Source organism: Lotus japonicus, chromosome 4 (assembly GCF_012489685.1).
Source record: "Lotus japonicus ecotype B-129 chromosome 4, LjGifu_v1.2".
Lineage (NCBI taxonomy): Eukaryota > Viridiplantae > Streptophyta > Magnoliopsida > Fabales > Fabaceae > Lotus > Lotus japonicus.
Window position 1 is genome coordinate 25857283 of NC_080044.1, and position 24466 is coordinate 25881748.

General features: G+C 39.7%; 1 protein-coding gene across 1 annotated transcript; it reads left to right on the forward strand.

The window, feature by feature from the left end:
- Window positions 1–6141: 6141 nt before the first annotated feature.
- LOC130711827 (CRS2-associated factor 2, chloroplastic) lies at window positions 6142–22978 on the forward strand. The gene is made up of 6 exons (XM_057561587.1): window positions 6142–7007; window positions 7687–7814; window positions 8651–8876; window positions 17535–17662; window positions 18571–18715; window positions 22359–22978. Exons 1-6 carry the CDS (start codon window positions 6338–6340, stop codon window positions 22817–22819), a joined length of 1758 nt encoding a protein of 585 aa, XP_057417570.1. The 5' UTR covers window positions 6142–6337; the 3' UTR covers window positions 22820–22978.
- Window positions 22979–24466: the final 1488 nt, after the last annotated feature.

A 24466-nucleotide genomic window follows, 5' to 3' on the forward strand; every position in this document is an offset into this window, starting at 1 on the left:
AATCAGTAGCCTTATAGCTTCAAGTCTTGCTACAGGAGCAAAGGTCTCAGTGTAATCAATTCCCTCTTGTTGACTGTAGCCTTGAGCTACCAGTCTTGCCTTGTTTCTTGTTACTTCTCCTTTTTCATTCAGCTTGTTTCTGAACACCCACTTGGTTCCTATGACATGGAACCCTTTAGGTTTAGGCATTAAGGTCCATACATCATTCTTGGTGAACTGATCTAGCTCTTCTTGCATTGCTTGAATCCAGCCTTTGTCTTCAAGAGCTTCATCAACTGATTTTGGCTCAATGAGAGACACAAATCCATGTTCAGACTCAGAAGAGTCTCTTCTGAAGGTTTGAGCATAGACCTGGTTCTGACGGGAGCATCTTTGTTGCCAATGATCAGTTCTTCTGGATGAGAAGCAACTATTCTTTTCTTCTTCTGAAGAGGATCAGAAGTTGTTGGAAAATCTTCAGATGCTTCAGCCTCTGGAGCAACATCCTCTGGGCTTTTTATTGGTTGATTTGCTTCTGAACAGTCAATGCTTAAATCTGCAAATCTTTCAAACAGCTTTGACTTTTCTGAGCCAAGCTTATCATCAAATCTAATCTGGATGGATTCCTCAACAGTTTGATGAATAATATTATAAATTCTAAAACCTTTGGATCTTTCAGAATAACCAAGAAAATAACATTTTAAAGCTTTAGAATCGAATTTACCCAATTGCTCCTTAGTGTTGAGCATGAAGCAAGTACTTCCGAATGGATGGAAGTAAGAGATGTCAGGTTGTCTTCCTTTGCACAGCTCATAAGGAGTTTTCTCCAGAATTGGTCTAATGGAGATTCTGTTCTGGATGTAGCAAGCAGTGTTGATTGCTTCTGCCCAGAAGTGTTTGGCCATACTTGATTCTTGCATCATGGTGCGTTCCATCTCCTGAAGAGTTCTATTCTTTCTTTCAACTACTCCATTTTGTTGAGGAGTGCGAGGACAAGAGAAGTTGTGAGAGATTCCTTGAGAGTTGAATAAATCTTCAAAAGCTTTGTTCTCAAATTCTCCACCATGGTCACTTCTGACAGTAATCACGGAAGATTGAAACTCCTTCTGAACTTGGGTAATGAAGTTGGTAAACACAGTATGTGTTTCATCTTTGTGCCTTAGGAACTTTACCCATGTCCACCTGCTATAATCATCTACAATGACTAACCCATACTTCTTTCCTCCAATGGATTCAGTTTTCACTGGTCCAAAGAGATCAATGTGAAGTAGCTCAAGGGGCCTTGTTGTAGATACTACATTCTTTGCTTTAAAAGGCTTCTTGGTGAATTTACCCTTCTGACAAGCTTCACATAGAGCCTCTGATGAATACTTCAGATGAGGCAATCCTCTGACGAGATTTAGCTTGCTAAGTTGAGAAATTTTTCTGAGACTTGCATGTCCTAGGCGTCTGTGCCAGATCCATTGCTCATCATTAACTGACATGAGACACTTGACCTTCTGAGATAGCAGTTCAGAGGATCTGATCTTGTAAATATCATTTGTTCTCTTCCCAGAAAATAAAACGGATCCATCTGTTTGACTAACAGCTTTGCATCCAGTTTGATTGAAGATCACATCGTAACCTTTGTCAGCAATTTGGCTTATGGAGAGCAAGTTGTGAAACAATCCTTCCACCAGAAGTACATCATTGATAACTGGAGTTTTTCCATCTCCTATGGAACCTTTTCCAATAATTTTTCCCTTCTGGTTTCCTCCAAATCCAACGTCTCCTCCTGACTTAAGCGGTGTCAGTTTTTGGAATATAGACCTTGTACCCGTCATGTGTCGCGAGCATCCACTGTCCAGGTACCATGACAGGTGTCTTAACTGAGCTGCATAAGATGTCTGCAACAGGAATAATTTTTGCTTTAGGTACCCACATCTTGGGTCCTTTCTTGTTAGTTTTCCCAGAAGTTCTTGGAACTTTGGGTGCAACAGGAGGATAATGCAGAGGAACTTGAGTATAATATTTAGACATATCAAGTTTAAATTTCCCTTTTGATTTCACCATCTTTGGTGTAGCCTTTTCTGGAATGACAGTGCCAGCGGGAACGAAATGTTTATGCAAGGGTTCGCGTTTGGACTCAGTTGACTCATCTTTCATGGATTGAAAGTAGCCAAGACCACTGTTCCCATTTCTGCTCATGCCATAGATCATTGAAGCCATAAGACTTCTGTCTATGCCCTTTGCAAGGAACTTTTGAAACGCTTTCTCATATTTTGTTTCATACTTAACATCAGATGATGCAAGTTGATCTTCTAGCACATCATTTTTAGCACGAAGAACAGCATTGTCATTAATAAGAATATAGTTTTCATCCATGAGTTCAGAGACTGACTTCTCATGAACTTCTGAAGAACTGGTTTTAGCAGCATATTTCTTCTTAAGCTCTTTATGCTTATTTAGCAAAATATCATGTTTCTTCATTGTTTCAGATAAAGCAGTTCTTAGCTCAGATAGAGAAAAGTCAGAGAATACCTCATCATCATTTTCAGAGTCTGAATCATCTTCTGAAGCTTCAGCACCTCTGCTAGTGGTAGCCATTAGAGCCTCCACAGCTTCATCTTCTTCTGACTCAGCTTCTTCAGAATCAGTTGCATCAAAGGTTATGAGGGCTTTCTTCTTGAAGACTTTTCTAGGTCTCTTGTCCTTCTTAAGCTTGGGACAGTCACTCTTCTAGTGCCCAGATTCCTTGCACTCGAAGCAAGTGACTTCCTTTCAAGATGATTTCTTCTGACCAGATGAAGATTCATATTTTCCTGAGCTTCTCTTTGGTCCTTTTCCCTTGCTATGTCTGTTCTTCCAAAGTTTGCTTAGCCTCTTTGTGAAGAGAGACAGCTCTTCATCATCAGATGCATCTGATAGCTCTTCAGATGAGTTCTCTTCTTCTGCCTGATAAGCTTTTGCTTTGTCAGACTTTGACTTAAGAGCAATAGACTTGTCTTTCTTCTGAGGCTTGTCTCCTTTGAGTTCAATCTCATGGCTCCTGAGATGACTCACAAGCTCTTCTAACTTCAAAGAGTTCAGATTTCTGGAGAGTTTCAAGGCAGTGACAAAAGCTCTCCACTCTTTAAGCAAACTTCTGATAATCTTCTTGACATGATCACCAGTAGAGTAGCCCTTGTTTAGCACTCTGATTCCAGCAATCAGAGTTTGAAACCTCGAGTACATCTCCTCAATGGTTTCACCAGATTCCATCTTAAACTGCTCATATTGTTGTATGAGAGCAATAGCCTTGGTTTCCTTGACCTCTTCATTTCCTTCATGCGTCATGACCAAGGAGTCAAAGATGGATTTAGCAGTTTCTTTGTCAGAGATCTTCTCATACTCAATATATGATATTGAGCTGAATAGCATGGACTTCGCCTTGTGATGATCCTTGAAACGCTTCTTCTGAGCGTCAGTCATTTCAGAACGAGGGATCTTCACTCCTGAAGCATCTACTGGATCAGTATAGCCTTCAATGACCATATCCCAGAGATCTGGGTCAGTGCCAAGGAAATAACATTCTATTCTATCTTTCCAGTACTCAAACTTTTCACCATCAAAGATTGGTGCTCTGAGTTGATTGTTGTTGTTATTGTTGTCAGCGGAAGTATTGGCTTGGGCCATTGCTTGTTTTTCACACAAGGTTCTGGATCACTGAACACTGTTAGGTGTTAAAATCAGAACCGGAGCTCTGATGCCAATTGAAGGTGCGAAAAACACTAGAAAGGGGGGTTTGAATAGAGTTTTTGAATCTTGGATATACTTTTTCTGCTTTTTCAAAACTCAAAGATAAAAACTAAGTGCTGAAAGATAGGAAGTAAAGCACACGAGTATTTTATCCTGGTTCACTTGAGATAAAAGCTCAAGCTAATCCAGTCCACCTGTGAAGGTGATTTCTTCCTTCTTCTGATGAAGGCAATCCACTAAAATCAATGAGTGTTACAACTGCACTTTGCAACCTGCTAAGTGACTAACAATACACTGATTTTCTCACTAGTATCCTCTTAAGAAGCTGATCTATCGACCTCTTAAGACTAGCTAAATACTGAATCAGCCTTGATTCAGTCCTCTCAAGATCCGACCAACCTTGGTCTCTTGATGAACTTTACAATATGATGTAAAAGGTTTCGGGTTTACAAAGAGTGCTTCTAACAAGCGAATAGTAAACTCAGAAGTTTAAGAACAGTGAAGAAATAATGCTAAGAGAATGGTTCGTATATGTTGAATATTTTCAGCAAAGTTTCTTGGCCTCTTTCTTCTTTCTTCAGCCTTTATATACTCCAAGACTTGTGATGTAGCCGTTGCTAGGGTTTTATCCGTTGGAGTGGCAATTCTGTAATATCAGACTGCTAGGCTGTACAAGGTAGGTGGCGGACAGACTGAGACTTGTACGATGTTGTACTGTGATAGCGACCTGTCCTCTCACCGGTTGACTTGAGATCAATGAGCTTCAGATGAACGTTGATGAAGCTTCTGATCATCGTCAGATTGGAGCTTGGAGTCTTCTGACCATGCAACTTCTGCTTCTGAACAAGTTCCTCAGAACTTCTGATCGTCAGAGCTAGAATAGCTTGGATCTTCAGAACCAACTTCTTGCAAGTCTTCAGAACTTGAGTCTTCTGCTTCTGGACCGTTCCACTGGAACATCTGGTCTTCAGAACTTCTGACTTGAGTTCTTCAGATCTTCTTGAGAGCTTCCATCTTCAGAGCTTCTGAAGCTTTTGCCACTGTTCAGAACGAACATGGTAGGATGAAGAGCTCTCTTTTTAGTAACCCTTGGTTCTTCTTCTTCTGAACGAATAGGCTTGGGTCGGATTCAGAACCTGTTTGTCACAACTTAAAAAGACAAACGTTAGGGTACCACAATTGTTCATCATCACAAACCTTAATTGTAATCATCAAAATATAGAGATGCAACCACTGATCAAACCTTGATCTTACAATGCGAAGTGTCGCATCAAGGACAAGATCCAACTCCATTGCAAGCAACCGACAAACAAGCTGGCGGGTGCAACCAACCGTCGTCCTCCGGTAGTATAGAGCAGCATACAGGTTCTGCTCGAATGCTCTCTCTCTCTCTCAACTCGTTAAGAGCTCTCTCATAATTTGCCATGTTGATTCCTTTCGAGTATGCTCTCTTCACTCAGAAAGCATTTCTATTTATACTCCTGGAACGCTTGCTAGCATTTATCACTGAAACACCTTCCCAAGACACCGTTACCAAGATGATATTTGAACATCTTAAAGTCTTTTGACCTTCCGAGGAAAACCCATTGGGATAAAACCTAGTGAAGGAAAAAGAGTACAACATCCCTAAAAAGTATCTCTGAGTCACTCGAGGCACAATATGTAACCAATACAATAAAACATGAACAACCAAAATCTACCACAATAAGTCAACTAAAAAACAACCCTAAAAGCAAGACCAAAGCAAACAAGACGAAAGGAAAACAACCCAAACCACAAAGAACTAAAGTCTCAAGAGGAACCATATTTATCAGGGTGGTACGTTTGAGATGTTGCACACACCCCTCAATGGCCTCCTCATTAGAACCATCCCAAACAAGATCCAGCTCTTTACGAACCGTCCACATCTCACGTGCGAGCTCATAAACACAATCGTACTAAGAAGACAACATACCCACATGATCCAGAGATTATGCTTTGGTTTTTAACTGTCCTATAATGAGTTATGTTAGTTACTTTTATCTAATGAGAGAACTTTGGTCTCATATGATAATATATAAATTGTTTCTCCAGTTTGCAGTTTATTATCATGAAATGTCAGACTTAGACTTTAGAACAGTTGTACCGATGCTTTTAATACTTCACTTGATAAAATTGAGAACAAAAGAATTATGAATTCCTCAACTATCTCAGTTCCACAATCCTACGTCATAACAAAATCAAGATGCTATTGATATCTAAGGATCATTTTAAATTGAGCATATAGTACACGAGGAATTAATTTTATTTTACAAATTATGATAGCAAATGAAAAAACAACATGGGCCTTGGACCAAGGTCCCTTACTATTAAGCCTAGAAAAGATCCTAGTGACTTTCAAAAAAAAAAGATACTAGTGAATAGTGATAGACAAATATCAGTGTTGTGTTGAAGGTAGTAACCGAAAAAATATTAGAAGAACAAAACAGCAGACACTATTGGTCAGTATCTTACCTTTTCCCTCCTTCTGATCCCTAACCAACACAAGAAGAACATCATTTGAAGCAAACAAGAGAGTGTTTTTTTCTTTTATTTTATCAAAATCCATGGTAATAATAGTTGCATCAAGTGTATGAGAAGTGAGAACCAAGTTCCATAATCCATGGTGATAGTTTCACTATCTTCCTCCCTTCCTGGAGGGAGGAACCTCTTCTCCTCCTTACCTTCAACGCCACCACCCCACATCCCCACCACCTCCTCCGCCACCCCTCCGCCGCCAATCCCAATCCCCAAATACCCACCTTCAAAAAAATCCCAAAACCCGCCACCACTACCGCCGAACCCGGGCCTCAAGCACCACCACAATTCCAAGTACTTCAAGCCCGTGGAACGCGGCGGCGTCATCTCGTCAGACGGCGACCGGTCCGTAATCATCGGGGAGTCCGGCGTGTCGTACCTCCTCCCCGGCGCCCCCTTCGAGTTCCAGTTCAGCTACTCGGAGACCCCGAAGGCAAAGCCCCTGGCGATTCGGGAGCCGGCGTTCCTCCCCTTCGCGCCGCCAACCATGCCGAGGCCGTGGACCGGAAAGGCACCGTTGAAGAGCGCGAAGGAGAAGAAGAAGAGGAGGAAGGTTCCGTTGTTCGATTCGTTGAACCCTCCTCCTCCTGAAACGAAGGGAGTGAAGAGCGTTGAAATGGCGAGGTCGTTTCGGCTTGGGAAGTACCCGAAGGAGGTGAAAACCAGGGAGGAGATACTTGGTGAACCTCTCAAACGCTGGGAGATACAAATGCTTGTTAAGCCTTTGGTGTCTGATAATAAACAGGTTAATCTTGGTGAGTTCTTGCTGCTGCAACTGTTTCCAACAAAAATGTAAATTAATTGAAAAAATTGAAGAACTTTTTATGATTCAAGGGTAGTTGTTGGATTATTTTTTAGCAATAAGTTTTTGTTCACACTCCATTCGCACTCGCATCAAATGAGAGAAATGAAGAAATGCGAGAGAATACATAGATATGATGTGTGATGTGATAGGAAGTAGAGAGAGATAGGAAGAGAAAGCGAGTGTAAATGAGATAGAAGAGAAACAAATGTCGGAATGAATCAAAACCCATTTTTGAACTTGAAGTTGCGGTCAATTGTTGCCAATGTAGTTGGCAGTTCACCGCAATTCTGTAATTTGACTCATTTAAAGTGAGAGAAGCAGCGAGTCATAGTGATTGATTTGAACATTAACTGTTGAAATTTAAATAATTTCGTAATTTGTTATTACTTTTTGGTGTATAATGGTGACTGAGGTTTGGACCTATGAATTCATGCAAACTACTCGAAACCCTCATCACTAGCCATTTGTTGGTGGCTTATAATTTGTTATACCTGTGCATGGATATAATCACAATATTTATATGCCGATGACTCCTTACTTTTCCTTCTGAAGTGAATTTGTCACTTTATAGGAGCCAAGATTCAAAATTGTGAAGGACTGTGTTAATGATGTTTAGTTTGATGGTCTAGGAAGGGATGGACTAACACATAACATGTTGGAGTTGATACATTCACATTGGAGGCGTCGCCGTGTCTGTAAAGTTCGTTGTAAAGGTGTTCCTACTGTAGATATGGATAATATTTGTCAAGTCATTGAGGTACCCCTTCTCATTGTTCTTTTAAATAGATTCCTTTGGCTTGTGTATTTGCTGCTTTATGATTTCTTGCCATCAAATTCTGGCTTTTTCAACCAGTCAGCATATTTACCAACACATTTGCACAATATCATTCCTGAGATAGATTTGTTAAAGAAGATTATGATACTTCAAGCTGATACCTTTTTTTGGTAACTTTCAAAGTTCTAGTTGTAGATAGTGTACCGAAATCGCTAATGGCCTGTGATTGTTTCTAGGTCTAGCACTTCTCTTCATATGCGTTTGGCCTTGTGCTTTTGTGAAGTAGGGAATCAAAGGTTTATTTAACGTCTGGGGAATTTCCAGTTGAGTTGTTGAAATGTACATCGCAATGGCTGATGCTTTTTCTGGGCAGTCTCATGGCATGCAATGCTGATAAATTCTATATATTTTGATGCATGTAATTGTCATGAAACCTATTGGCTAAATAGAAAATAATTTTATGAGGGCTATAGTCGCGGCGCTGTTGGTTTTCTTCTCTTGTCTCACCATTTTTTAAATTAAAGTAAATAAGGAATATAATGATATTCAGTTGAAGCGTTTTGACGTCTTCTGTTTCCTAGTTGATGCATTACTTCTCTATCTTCAGTTTTGAAGGTAGTATAGTCTTCAATGCATAGCTAGATTGAGATATTGATTCAGTTCATACTTTTACTTTTCTTATTTCCTCTGCCCTCCAACCAATTATCGCACAACATTGACAAAAGCAATAAATTAATTATGAACCATATGCATGAAAGTTGATTGTCTCATAAGATTTTCTGTTTGCCTTGACATTATATCTTTATATGCTTTGACAGGAGAAAACAGGGGGGAAAATAATTCATCGAGTTGGTGGTGTAGTTTATCTTTTCCGTGGCAGAAACTACGACCATAGTACTCGTCCACAGTATCCAGTGATGCTTTGGAAGCCAGCTGCTCCAGTTTACCCAAAACTTATACAAGATGCTCCAGGAGGATTAACAAAAGCTGAAGCTGATGAATTACGGAAGAAAGGGAAAAACCTGTTACCAATATGTAAATTAGGTAACCATCTATTAGTTTTAGATCTTTATTTCTAATTAACTCAAACTCACACTACATGAAGAAATTTGACAATTTATTGTCGCTATGTGATAGGTACACATGGTTTAGTTAGTTAAGTGAGGGAGTTATCATATAATTAGATAGTTAGTTAAGAGGGTTAGTAAGGCTTGTTGCCTATAAATAAGATAGGGTTAGGGAACATTAGTCATCTTGGTATACATTTGGAATTTGGGTTTAGAGAGAGAAGTGGTTCTCTTTCTAGGTTTTGGAAGAGTGTTTGGCATCTCTTCCATGTAACTTGCTCTAATTCCCAAATTAGGGATTAGGGTTCTTCAATAATACATCTACAATTTCTGGTTTCTATCATTGGTATCAGAGCACCGATCTGCCTGAACCACAAATTCCTTGCTGCATTATGGAAGGGACAAGGAGTATGGCGAGAAATTTTGAGGAAGTGGTGCAGCAATGCAAAGAATCAAGGGCGAAAATGGAGTCACTAGAGGCCATGACTGCAAAGAATGAGATACTTCTTGCGGCAGTTACGAAGAAATTGGGGGTGCAATTCGTTGCAAACCCTGCTCTTGAGAAAGAAATCTCAAGATTAGAAGAACGGTTGAGAGACCTTGAAGAGAAGAGAAAACAGAGAGAACAAGAAAGAAGAGAAGCAGAGGCATCGCAGATGGAATCTGATGTCATGTCGGAGGAAAAGTTAGCGGCAGCAAAGGAGACTCTGGAGAAACCAGAGGTTGCAGTGATGGCTAACCAATCGACACCAGTTGATCATGAAGCGGCAGAAACAGCGTGTAGCGGCGGCGGTATTGCCAGCAAATTTGGAAACCGCGATGCAGACAGTTTCAGCAGTGGTGGAGGCGACTCAGAAATCCGTTCTTGAAACAGAGAGAGAATCGGAAACGGCGGCGGAAGAAGACGCTACGGTGGATGAGCAAGCGTCTGAAACAGAGGGGGTTTTCACCTCTGAGATGAAGCAACTCAATCTTGAAGTAGCGGAAGACAATTGGGTAACAGAGGAGGAGTGGCAGAAGGAATTGGGGTCGACATCAATGGCGGAGAAAAACCTGACCTTTGATACAGAGGTTGAAGGAAGAGATGGTTGGGAGAAGTTTGGATGGAAGATCCATCAGCAACCGATGATGGAGAAACGCATCCATCTCCGGCCACAAGCACTGAAAAGAGGAAAGGCCAAGGTGACGTCAGAGGTGAAGCTCCGGCAACCGCACTCGGGCAGCCATGGTTTTCCATTGAAGAAGAGGGAATCTGATAAGATTAAACCTCCTTTGATCCAAGTTTATCGCCGGAAAAAGAAGAATCTCAGGTCTGGAACCACCATGGGGGGTGGCGCAGCCACTACTGTGGCCATGGAGACTGCTGAGCAGCCAAAACAGCAAGGAGAGAGGGGAAATACGAATTTGGCAGATGGATAGGGGCAGTTACCAGTCTGTAGTTATTAGGAGTTAGCAGTTATTATGTGTGTATGTCAGTTTGAATTCAAAATAGAAACTGCACTATGCAGTTGTATAAATAATAGATGTAGCCTATTAGATGATCATCCAGGAAATTATAAGTTTGGTAGTATGGAGAGAACAGGCTCTCGAACTCCTGCTGTATTGTACTATTCCCAGTAGAGATTCTTCATCTCTGCAGTATCAATAATAATTATCCATTATTCTATTCCCCTATCTTATCATTCTGGTATCAGAGCACCATCCAGGTGCTGTGGTACTTAAGTGGTTCACTTTATAAATGGGAAAAACTCGTTCTGAAGCCAGTCAAGATCCAATGGAGCGGATGCAAGAAATTATGGAAATGTTGCAGATTGATCGTCAACAAGCACAGGCTGATCGTCAACAAGCACAGATTGACCGTCAACAAACTGATCAACGAATTCAACGTTTGGAAAATATGATGGAGACGTTCATGCATCGGGACGACCTTGGCTCTCAAAGAGACAATCATGAACAGAGCATTAAGCGCCCAGGACAGGAAGAAGAGTCTAACTGTGATAACACTTCTGCACGTTGGCGGAAGTTGGAGGTTCCAGTTTTTGATGGTGTTGCTGATGCCTATGGTTGGGTTCATAAGTTGGAAAGGTTCTTCCAAATTCGTGGAGTTCCAGAGGAGGGGAGATTGCAGGCGGTTCTGGTGGCACTGGATGGAAAAGCTCTATCATGGTTTCAATGGTGGGAAGGTTGTCATCCTCACGCAGACTGGGACACTTTTAAGTTGGCAATTCTGAAGAGGTTCCCAGTTTCAAGTACTCTCAATCCCTTTGCTGCTTTACTAGCCCTTAAGCAAGAAGATTCGGTGGCGGAATTTGTGGAACAATTTGAGAAATTTGCCGGCATGTTGAAAGACATTGATGAAACACACTTAATGGATATCTTTGTGAATGGTTTGAAGGAGGACATAGGTGCAGAAATTAAACTTTATGAACCAACAACCTTATCCATCATGGTCCAAAAGGTTTTAATGATTGAGCAGAAAAATCTTGCAGTTAGTAAGGTTCATCCAAATTCCACTTCTGGTTCAAGGTTCAGTAATTCTTATAAGTCTCCATCCATTTCTCGAACTGTCACAGTTGATACTACACAGAAGAGTGGAGGCAAAAGTTACACACCATCTTCATCTTATTCTGGTAGTGTCTCAGTGGATAAACCATTTCAAAGAAATCGACCGGGTAATTACCGTAGACTTTCTGATGCTGATTACCAGGAGAAGATCGGAAAGGAGAATGTTTTCGCTGTGATGAAAAATTTGGGCCTAACCATGTGTGCAAGAACAAACAATTTCGAGTTATGCTGATGGAAGAGACTGGCGATTCTGAACCAGAAGATGATCCAGATTGTCACCCCGAAACGGAACCTGTCCCACATTTATCCCTGAATAGTATTGTTGGATTCACTTCCAGAAGGCCTTTCAAGGTTTGGGGAACTATTGAAGATCACAAAGTTGTGGTGTTAGTTGATTGTGGAGCAACTCATAATTTCATTTCCAAGGCGTTAGTACAGGAATTGCACTTGAAGGTTGAGGATACTCCATCTTATGTAGTTGAAGTAGGGGATGGTCATAAGATTCCATGCAAGGGTGTTTGTAAGGACGTGTCTTTGCTGTTACACAATGTGCCGGTCAATCAGCAATTTTATTTGTTTGGCCTTGGCGGAGTGGACATTGTATTGGGCCTAGAATGGTTAGCAAGTCTTGGTGACATTAGAGCTAACTTTGAACAGTTGACTTTGCGGTTTACTATGAATGGCCAGAAGTTATCACTCCAAGGGGATCCTGAATTATGCAAGAAGGATGCTTCTTTAAATTCCTTACTCAAGGCTTTGCAACATGGTGAGGGATTTCTCATTGATTTTCATCAAATTCGAGCGGAAACAGATTGGAGGGCTAATGTTCCAGCAGATTTAGTTTCCATTCTCCACCAATTTCCTTCCATCTTTGAACCGCCGGAAGGATTACCACCTCACCGTCGGCAAGATCATGCGATTCATCTCAAGGAAGGGGCGCAAATTCCTAACTTAAGACCTTATAGATATCCTCATTACCAGAAAAACGAAATTGAGAAATTGGTTGCTGAAATGTTAGATGCCGGCATTATTCGTCCATCTACAAGTCCCTTCTCCAGCCCCATAATTCTGGTTCGAAAGAAAGATGGTAGTTGGCAGTTTTGTGTTGATTACCGGGCCTTAAACAAGATCACCGTGCCAGACAAATTTCCAATTCCAGTCATTGATGAATTGTTGGATGAAATAGGAGGGGCACGAATCTTTTCAAAGCTGGATTTGCGTTCCGGTTATCACCAAATCAGAATGAAGGAAGGTGACATTGAAAAAACTGCATTCAGAACTCATGAAGGTCATTACGAATTTCTGGTACTTCCTTTTGGTCTCACTAATGCACCCTCTTCTTTCCAATCTTTAATGAATGAAGTTTTGAGGCCCCTTCTCCGCAAGTTTGTATTAGTTTTCTTCGATGATATTTTGATATATAGCCTCTCCATGGAAGATCATATCCAACATTTGCACACTGTTTTATCTCTATTACAACAACATGATTTGAAAGTCAATGGGAAGAAATGCACTTTTGGCCAAGAGACTTTGGAGTATTTGGGTCACATCATTTCTGCAAGTGGAGTTTCTGTTGATCCAAAGAAATTAGAGGCTATGTGGTTGTGGCCTACTCCCAAGGACATCAAAAGTTTAAGGGGTTTTCTTGGGCTAACAGGTTATTACCGCCGTTTTGTACTGAATTATGGGAAGATTGCGAAACCTTTGACTAATTTATTGAAGAAAGATGCCTTTCAATGGAGTTCTGATGCTCATGCTGCTTTTGAACAATTAAAGAATGCCATGACTACTCTTCCTATGCTGGCTGTTCTTGATTTTACCAAGCCTTTTGTTTTAGAGACTGACGCTTCAGGTACAGGTTTGGGTGCTGTTTTATTGCAGGAAGGTCGCCCTTTGGCTTTTTGGAGTACAACTTTATCTGATCGGAATCAAAGGAAATCAGTCTATGATCGCGAACTGATGGCGGTTGTCAAAGCTGTCCAGAAATGGCGCCATTACTTGTTGGGTCATCATTTTATAATCCGAACTGATCAGAAAAGTTTGAAGTTTTTGGCAGATCAACGCATGTTGGGTGAAGAACAATTCAAGTGGGTTTCTAAGTTGGCTGGGTTTGACTTTGATATTCAGTACAAACCGGGTAAAGACAATTCTGCTGCTGATGCCTTATCCCGGCGGAGTTCTTATTGAGCCATTTCTATCTTACAAATTCATGATTTTGAAGAATGGGTGGAAGAAGTCAATAAAGATGACAAGTTGCAGAAAATTATACAAGACTTGATTCTGGACCCTACTTCTCATTCCGGATATGTCTTGCGTGATCAGAAACTATTCTTTAAAGGTAGATTGGTTTTATCAAAGACTTCCTCCCGTATACCAGTCATCTTGAAAGAGTTTCATTCTTCATTGATGGGAGGGCATTCCGGAATCTTCAGAACATACAAAAGGGTGGCCAACTTGGTTTATTGGGACGGCATGAAATCTGACATCAAGAACTATGTGGCTGCTTGCGATGTTTGCCAAAGGAACAAAAGTGATACTTTAACTCCGGCTGGCTTATTGCAACCTTTACCCGTTCCTACTCAAGTTTGGACAGATATTTCCATGGATTTTGTCACTGGTTTACCTAAATCCATGGGGAAAGACACCATTCTGGTAGTAGTTGATCGTCTTACAAAATATGCACATTTCTTGGCCTTGGGTCATCCCTATACAGCTACTGAGGTTGCTGCAGTATTCCTTCAAGAAATTGTCAGGCTCCATGGTTTTCCTTCCTCCATTGTATCTGATCGAGATCCCCTTTTCTTGAGCAATTTTTGGAAGGCACTTTTCCGAGCAGCAGGTACTCAATTGAAATTTAGTTCTGCTTATCATCCCCAAACTGATGGTCAAACCGAAGTTGTCAACCGGTGCTTGGAGGTGTACTTGCGCTGTCTTACAGGTTCCAAACCCAAAAAATGGGTTTCTTGTCTTCCATGGGCTGAATTCTGGTTTAATACTAATTATAATGCTTCCAGCAAAATGTCACCTTTTCAAGCCTTGTATGGGCAGGATCCTCCTCTTCTTTTCAAAGGTTCGACCATTCCTTCCAAGTTAGATGAGGTTAATAAACTTTCTAAGGACCGGGACGAATTGTTGGCAGATTTGCGAGACAACTTGCTTAAGTCTCAGGATATCATGCGTACATATGCCAACAAACACAGAAGACAAGTGGAATTTGAAGCTGGCGATTGGGTCTTCTTGAAGTTGCAGCCTTATAGAAGGCGATCTTTGGCTCAACGAGTTAATCAGAAACTCAGTCCACGATTCTATGGGCCATTCCAAGTGCTAGCCAAAGTTGGAGCTGTAGCTTATAAATTGGACCTTCCTTCCCATAGCAGAATTCATCCGGTGTTCCATGTCTCTCTTCTTAAGAAAGCCATTGGCGATTCGTTTCAATCTCAGCCCTTGCCTCCCATGCTATCTGAAGATCACGAGTTGCAAGTTTATCCCGAATCGGTTCTCAATGTTCGTGAAGATTCTCCTGGTCATGTTGAGGTTCTGATTTCCTGGCAGAATCTTCCTTCTTGTGAGAATAGTTGGGAATCGGTGGCCCGCATTCATGAAGCCTTTCCAGACTTTCACCTTGAGGACAAGGTGAATCTTCAAGGGGGCGGTATTGATAAGATTAAACCTCCTTTGATCCAAGTTTATCGCCGGAAAAAGAAGAATTTCAGGTCTGGAACCACCATGGGGGGTGGCGCAGCCACTACTGTGGCCATGGAGACTGCTGAGCAGCCAAAACAGCAAGGAGAGAGGGGAAATACGAATTTGGCAGATGGATAGGGGCAGTTACCAGTCTGTAGTTATTAGGAGTTAGCAGTTATTATGTGTGTATGTCAGTTTGAATTCAAAATAGAAACTGCACTATGCAGTTGTATAAATAATAGATGTAGCCTATTAGATGATCATCCAGGAAATTATAAGTTTGGTAGTATGGAGAGAACAGGCTCTCGAACTCCTGCTGTATTGTACTATTCCCAGTAGAGATTCTTCATCTCTGCAGTATCAATAATAATTATCCATGATTCTATTCCCCTATCTTATCAGAATCGCTCCAACGGCCGCCACCGAAACTGCAGAACATCACGGTGAGAGTGTTGCATGCGGGAGGGTCGTTATTTGGGTGGTTCGGGTTGTTGAACCGGCATCCTTGCAGGCCGGAAGAGGCGAATTGGCCACCGGCGAAGCCGCCGGCCTTGTGGTGTGTCGACAGCCATGACTTTGCGCCGCAACAGAGAAAGGGGGGCTGCGGGCACCGACTCAGAAAACGAATGGGCCAAGCCACATCTCAAATGGGAGGAATTGGGCCATGCAGGAGATTGGGCCCAAATTAGAAAAGGAATGCCTGGTCATAATCATGCAGCTGGATATCAAATGACTTGGGCCAAGGAGTGTCACTAATCAGACAATGCCTTGTGTGTTGGAATTAGGCTTGTACAGGGACATCAATGCAGCTACAGTGGCAAGGATTAGTGAGAAGGTGGTTGTACAGCTGAAAGTTTTCGTCAGCACTGTATATGAGAAGGGAAAAAGGTTTGAAGTTTCTGCTAGCTTGTTGTTTCAAGAGTTAAGGAACCACATCAAAATTTATTTCAATTTTTGTGAGGGTTGGCCCAACACATCACACATGGCTGATTGTTTGCAAAGGAAACTGAGCTATAAGTTGGAGTGGTATTCAGTTCCAGAACTTCTAATTCATAGCCAATTTAGTGCTTGGTCTTGTCAATCTAATGCTTCCATCGAATTAGATGCTGGGTTCCAAAGCTTGGGCTCTCACAGTTCTGAGTTCAATGTTTTAGTTTGGAGGCAAAAACAGATTTGGAGGTATCAACATATTTGTGATAGTTGGACATTTTCACGACTTGAGTCACATGGTTGTAGAGGGTTGATTTTTAGTGCTGGTTCAAGTATGGGACTTCTTGAGCCTTTGTTTGCTAGTTGTGGGACGATACCTGCCAATTCTTTCATGCCGAGGTTTGCTTTTGAAGATTCTGCTACAGTGCTATTTCAACCTCTTTGCATCAATTGGAACTTCTGCCACTTGTTTTTCCAGCAATGGTATTTAGGCCACATTAGTTTCAGCAGGACAGTGAAGATTTTCCCCAAGTCATACATGTTTTGGACTCTTTGCTTTCGGCTATGGGACCCTGGTGGAATAGTGGTGAATTTTCAGCATTGGCATTCAATTGGATTCTATTTTCAGCATTTTCAGGGGGGGAGTATTGATAGGTACACATGGTTTAGTTAGTTAAGTGAGGGAGTTATCATATAATTAGATAGTTAGTTAAGAGGGTTAGCAAGGCTTGTTGCCTATAAATAAGATAGGGTTAGAGAACATTAGTCATCTTGGTATTCATTTGGAATTTTGGTTTAGAGAGAGAAGTGGTTCTCTTTCTAGGTTTTGGAAGAGTGTTTGGCATCTCTTCCATGTAACTTGCTCTAATTCCCAAATTAGGGATTAGGTTCTTCAATAATACATCTACAATTTCTGGTTTCTATCACTATGTCCTTATTTTATCTTGCCTAAAGTGACAGAAGTCACAGAGTGTGAGGCAAGACTTTGTATAAACTCGAATTCCTTAGGTTTAAGGTATTCCATAAAGTTGGCTGAGGTACATTATGGTGTTATTAATAGCTGTGTAATTTCTGCAAATAGACAAGATGTCGTCAGGATTTATATTTAACAAGTATCACTGTCAAAATAAAAGATTTGAATATTTGAAATGCTTTTGACTTCATGATTGTCTTGTCAAGAAAGAATATCTGCTTGTTAGCAGAGTAAGATATTGAAAAGAGAACTTGGATAAAAACAAGCAGAGTAGAGGCCAAAATCTCTTCGCTGGAGTAAAGATGATAAAAATCAAGTAACATAGAAAAAGATAAATAAATGGTCATCAAGTTTTGAGGTTCTTTATTGATCTGTATATTTTTCCTGCAAAGCACTCTTTTCTACTGATAAAACATTCCTTTGTGCTAGTTTCACATTTATTCAAGACATGGGTTATGGTTATTATTTTTTATGATGTTGCAGCCAAAAATGGAGTATACATCTCTTTGGTAAAGGATGTAAGAGGTGCTTTCGAAGGAAGTCCTTTGGTGAAGATTGATTGCAAGGGTTTAGATCCTAGTGATTACAAGAAATTAGGTGCCAAGCTCAAGGTACTAGAATACTAGATAGCAAGCTTTCATCTTTCTCTTTTCTTTAGGGGGGACGGCGACCTGTTGTTGCCTGACCAAAATAAATTTTGATACCTGTGTTAGGTATTATAATATTAAGTTAATGGAATTAATTCAAAGTGCCAAGCTCAACGTACTAGAATACTAGATAGCAAGCGTTCATCTTGCTCTTTTTTTTTTGGGGGGGGGGGGGAGGCGACCTGTTGTTGCCTGACCCAAAATAGTTTTGATCTATGTTAGGCATTATTATATTAAGTTAATGGAATTAATTCAAAATGCAGATGAAGCCACATTATGCACAAAATAAATGAGAAAAATTATACAAGCTTAAGAGTGTGGCCGTTAGGATTCATCAGTTTTGACTTTAGATTCAATCTAAAGTGTTTGTTGAAATTATTTCTATGTCCAATATAAGCCTTTTTCTTATTCTATTAAGGGGTGTTTTATAGTTGCTTAGTTAGGCAAAAGCCAATTTGACATGAAGTGCATGATTTAGGATCATCAGTTTGATATTTCACATTTAAGTGAGGATTAGGTCCATCTTAGAAATCTTAAGGCACCCTGACCAGGGAATGATTACTTCATGATAGAGTTTCTGCTTATCACTACAAAATAACCTTCATACTTGTGTCAAAGCTCAATACTTATTTTTGCTGTCAGTCTTCTTTATGTTCCAACTCTTGGGAACATGAGGGACTTGTTAAAGTTATTAGTTTACTGAAACAATATATGCTTTGGACTTCGTAATTGAAAAGTCTCTGATAAATCTTTGTCTCATAGAACATAATAAATACCGGCCATATGCAGTGTAAAGAATTAGGCATCATATATCTGACTTTAGTTTTGCCAAGTATTGTGCTGCTTGCACTTTGATCCTTGTGTGGTTGCAGGATTTGGTTCCTTGTGTGCTGTTATCTTTCGATGATGAGCAGATATTGATGTGGAGGGGCAAAGACTGGAAACCATGGTATCCACAACCTCCTCCGCTTTTCACTCCTACTGAAGCTGGCATTACAAAGAATTTGGACAATACAGGTATGTCGCAGAGAAAATGTTGTAACATTTATTTGATATCCTATATATGATTATAGAACACTAAATGAGAATAATCATGATAAAAGTGCATACCAGTCTTGACCATGAGTGTACTATTGGTCTTTCTTTTGGATGCTGAATCTTCCCCTTCATGCTTCAAGTTGAGTTGCAGACTTGCAGCTCTCAATGCATAAAGCACTCACCCTTAAGTTAGAGGAGACCTAGCCTATTTGTAGATGATGTCAATTTTAGTGAAACCCTCCCATGAGGAATGGGGCTCCAGTCTTCCACTAACAGCCGCATGACCTATTACTCAATAAGGTGCTATAGACCTATATAATTAACTGGATCACCCTTATCTATCTTTTTTGGTCTAGGGAGAACAGATTAAGGGTTAATTCAAGCCAAACGACACTTATAAACCAAGGGTATTAAAACACTAATGAGAGCAATACAACAAAATACCACAAATACACAATATAATCCATGCTTGCTTGCTCAAAATCACTATAACATTAGAAAACATGAAAGCAAAATGGGAAGAAAAAACAATCGGCACCAACAAGGGGCTCCTAAACCTCATGATTCCAACTTCAACACATTTTTTGACCTTAGTAGAAATACTTCTGGTACCGTTGAAGCGGTGTCATCACTCATGACTCATCACACTTCACTGAAGCTGGACTTGTCACTTAAAGCCATTCATTTTCTCAACAAAATTAGCCAAAATCAAGTCTTTTGATGGAAGATGTCAGGACTATTGGTAACCGTGAGTCCGCTAAAGAAAAGGAGGCGGAGGTGGTGTTAAGTGAGAAAAAAAGACAAAAAATTCTACCAAGAGAATAAAGGTCTGCCCATAAGAAGAGAACAAACCATTCTAAAGTAGGTTCAGAGCCTCTTCAAGGTGATGAAATCCCCTTGAGGAGGTAGAGAGCTACATTCTTATTTGCTTATGAATCGACTATTAACCCCTTTTTTATAACAAGCTTAAATATTTTCATAAAAATTAAATTGGGTCATTTTGTTTTTGAACGACCAGTTCCAATATCTTGAATAGTGAACATATATATTGTTAGAAGTCCTACATTGGCTAGAGATAGAGCATAGATAGCCTTTATAAGGGGTAGTGCAAACCTCAACTCTTGAGCTAGCTTTTGTGGTTGAGTATAGGCCTCCCAATTTCTAATATGATATCAGAGCCTATCCTAGATTCATTTGTTGTTTGTTGTGGAGACCTCCCATAATTGGGGTACCCGTTGTTGTTGATCCCACGTTCCAGGTTGTTCAGTCCTGGACGTGAGGGGGTGTGTTAGAAGTCTCACATTGGCTAGAGATAGAGCATATATAGCCTTTATAAGAGTAGTGCAAACCTCAACTCTTGAGCTAGCTTTTGTGGTTGAGTATAGACCCTCAATTTCTAATAGCTTCTAAGACAAACAATGGTGTCAACTTTGACACAGACAACTCTCAAACATTAGAGAGTGGGCTAGCGCAACTCGCAGCTAAAGCCCTAAAACCAAAACCAAACCAAACAGGGTTAGCGCAACTTGAATTTGATGAAATAATTATTGTGTATTTCATTCATAATACTTGCTAGACTACAATATATATAAACTAACAAAGATATTAAAACAAACTAAATCTATCTAAACCTATCTCTATTTAAACAAATATCATCTCTATTTAAATAGATACTGATCTAAAATAGATAAACAAATCTTAACTATATCTCAATGAGATAGCACTAATAATAAACTAAATCTTAACTGATATTCAACACTCCCCCTCAAGCTAAAGCTTACTTAGCTTTAAGCTTGTAACAAATCGAACCCAAGAAGAAAATTATCTTAATAGATATCCCTTAATAATGACGGTCTTGGCAAATCTCTGACTTGAATAACTTTTCAAACTTCTAGTAAATCCATGGCGGCAAAAGACAACTTCTCATACTTCAAATTGAATAATCTTTCGAACTTTTGCTAAATTCATGGGCAGGCAAAAGACAACTTCTCATACTTGATCTGGCTGAAATTGATGTAAGACAAAAACCAATTCTTCTGGAGTGTTGTAGGGTAGCTGAGTCAGCAAACAACGGCGAAAAACCAGCAACAATACGCCCGAAAACAAAATAAGGTTGAAGCAACATCTCACCAACAACAACCACACAAAATTAAAACATACTTGAGGTCGATCGATTGATGGCTTCTATTAGAAATTGGGAGGCCTATACTCAACCACAAAAGCTAGCTCAAGAGTTGAGGTTTGCACTACCCCTTATAAAGGCTATCTATGCTCTATTTCTAGCCAATGTGGGACTTCTAACACACCCCCTCACGTCCAGGACTGAACAACCTGGAACGTGGGATCAACAACAACGGGTGGCCCAATTATGGGAGGTCTCCACAACAAACAATAAATGGATCTAGGATAGGCTCTGATACCAACTTGAATTTGATGAAATAATTATTGTGTATTTCATTCATAATACTTGACTAGACTACAATATATATAGACTAACAAAGAGATTAAAACAAACTAAACCTATCTCTATTTAAGTAGATATCATCTCTATTTAAATAGATACTAATATAAAATAGATAAACAAATCTTAACTATATCACAATGAGATAGCACTAATAATAAACTGAATCTTAACTGATATTCAACATAGATGTTGTGGTATACTATGATTATGAAATAGGGCAATGATCATGTTGGCCTCAAATTGAATATGTAAAATTTAGAGATACAATCGATTAATATTTTTCGTCCATAGTAAGGCAATGATCATGTTCATACTTCAGACGTCTCACATTGACTAGAAATAGGACCAAGATAACCCTTATATGGGAAGACTTTCCTCACCTCTTGAGCTAGATTTTGGGGTAGAGTCAGGCCTCCCAAATTCTTATATGGTATCAAAGTCTATCCTATATCCGTTAAGTGGTGACCACTCATATATGTGCCATCCTGCAAATGTCCAGTCTTGCAAATCTCACGCTCTAAACGTCCAGCCCTGGGCATGAGAGGCTGTGTTGAGAAGGCCCACATATATGGAAATGCAATCCTCACTTCTTGAGCGCTTTTGGGGTAGAGTTAGGTCTCCCAAATTCTTATATAGATCATAAGCAATCCCAGCTGATAGTACTAAAGCACTAAAATTTATTCTCTTTGGAGGATTTGTAAAAAATATATTCCTGAAACGCATTATTGCATTGAGGGAATTATTAGCTTGGGAATACTATTACTATAGTATTATTATTATTAGTAGTATTGTTATTAGTATTAAGTAATATCAGGATCAGTATTAACAAGTTTTACTATTAGTAATAGTAGTAGTCATGGTATTGGCGTTGATTTAAGTATTACTCTTGATTTTCTTACTACTATTATTACTATTTATATTACTACTACCATACTACTAACAGTTGTCTAATAAGCTCATTTGTTTACATTATTATTTATTTACAATATTTGCCGCCAAGAATTAATTTTCACCCTTCAATTCCATCGATGAGTTTACACGAGACTCTGCTTATTTTTGTATATTTGTGCTATATGACCTGAACATGCGGTAAAGTTTATACCTGGTAGATAACATTGGCTATGCAACATCAAAGTGATTCCTTCAAATGTTAATCAGGTGATTCTGATGATAATCAATCGAAACATGACCGCAACATGGTGAAAACAAGCCCAAAAATGTTGTCTCTGTGGAAGAGTGCAGTTGACTCGAGCAAAGCTTTGTTGCTGGAAGAATATGAACTTGGTCCTGATGCACTCTTGGAGAAGGTACAAGAATTTGAGGGTATTTCACAGGCCACAGAGCACTCCTATCCAGCATTTATTTTGCCAAGTGAAGATGGTGAAAAAGGTTCTTTTGCAAACTTTGAAATCGGTACAGAAGACGGTTACCCAAGTGACAGCTTACTTGCTGAGAATGAGGAGGAGGAGGAGGAGGAGGAGGAGGAGGAGGAAGACGATGATGACTATGATGATGATGAAGATGATGGCTTGTATGATATAGTGGACTCTTCAGCTCAACCCAGATCGTTGCCTGTTGATAAGATTGTAAACAAGCTAAAACCAAGACAGGCTGAATAGAGCCATATTTTTCTGATAAAAACTTATGACATCTTGAAGCAAAATGTCAGGCATGATTTGTAAAATTACGAAAAGGGATGCAAAATAGTCAGGTGTAAATATCCAATTGATCATTTTCCCAAACATTCCCGTATAAATTCCATGCATCGGTTTCACAAATACACATATTTGTCTGAAAAGCAATTTGAGACACGTCTTTTTTTGTTTTCGTCTCACACTTCCAATCACATTTATCACTTATCTCTCATCTTTTTACTTCTCTTTATTGGTCTACACACCCTCTTGATTGTACACTAATGTTGTCTTCATCACGTGATGCTTGTATACTAGATCTTTCTTTATCATATTCAGTTAATTTCGCAACGTGATATGCCATTTTTTCCTTGTCTCCCCCCAATTGAATCTTATATTATACCAAACTATTTTAAAATAAAAAAGCCTATAGGTGGCACCCTCTCCGCCTTTGCCTTGACTTTTTTCATTTCTCATACTACTAGCATATTTACCCGTGTTTTACACGGTGAGTTGATTTATTGTATAGATACATCAGTGAGAATAGCTGGTAGAACAGGAAATATGTTTCAAACATGTATCATGAATAGTCTACAGTAATCAATTTAAATAGAACCTATAGACCTGTCAATGTTAATATTTGAATTGTAAAAAAAATCAAGTTTTTAAGGGATGTATAGTAATGTTACCGTGTAACATTTGAACAGGATTAAATTTCCTTTGTTCTGCTATCTTATTTTTGTTCATGTCAGAAAAATAATGGAAGAAACTGGAACCATGCAGCGTTGGTGAAAATAGAACATATATATATACGGGAATAATAATAAATACATAAGGAAAATTGAATATATACTAATATACCCATTATTTTTACACTCCTCTCTTTTTTTTAAAAGCACTATACTCCTGGGGGTTTTTGTTTTTCTAATTTATTTTCATCCAACGATTTCAAGGCTCAGCTAGGGAGGGCGCTGGTAGCTATATTACTCGAGCTACAAAAGCTTGGCTGTTAGGGAAATCTGTCGGCTTGCGGTTTCCAGGGTCTGATGAGGAGGCAATAAGGGGTTTGGCGGAGGAATTGGAGAATGACAGGCCTGTTTACGTTGGGGCCCTGAGAGGGCGTGATCGGAAGTGGCTCTCATGGATCGTGAGAGGCCTTGGTGAAGGGGAAAGTGTTGGTCTGGTGTAGGTGCCATATAGTCTTTCTGACTCAAGTTGTCTATTATCTTTTAATAAGGCTTATTATTGTAAGGGAAGCCAACTCCTCGGCTGTGTTACTAGCCAAGCGTGGGTTTATTTCATTGTGAGGCTTGTTCTTCTTAAACATTTCCATTGGAGCTGTTTGATGTTTGCGGATTGCAGATTAGAATCTCTTTTGCAGTTTTCCGTTGCCGTGACAAATTCTGGTGTATTATGGAAGTATTTAAGAGATGCAGTTTAATCAATTGATTTGGCATTCTAAATGTCGTATCTATTGATTTGACATTCTAAATGTTAGATCTGTCAGAGGTAAGGAATTTGAAGGGAGATTGGATTATATATTGTGTTGCTTTATTTAGATGGCATTCTGTTTATCCATTATTGACAGGTTCATGGATTCTATCTGGTTGTGGGTTGTGGTCCATGAGTAGTATA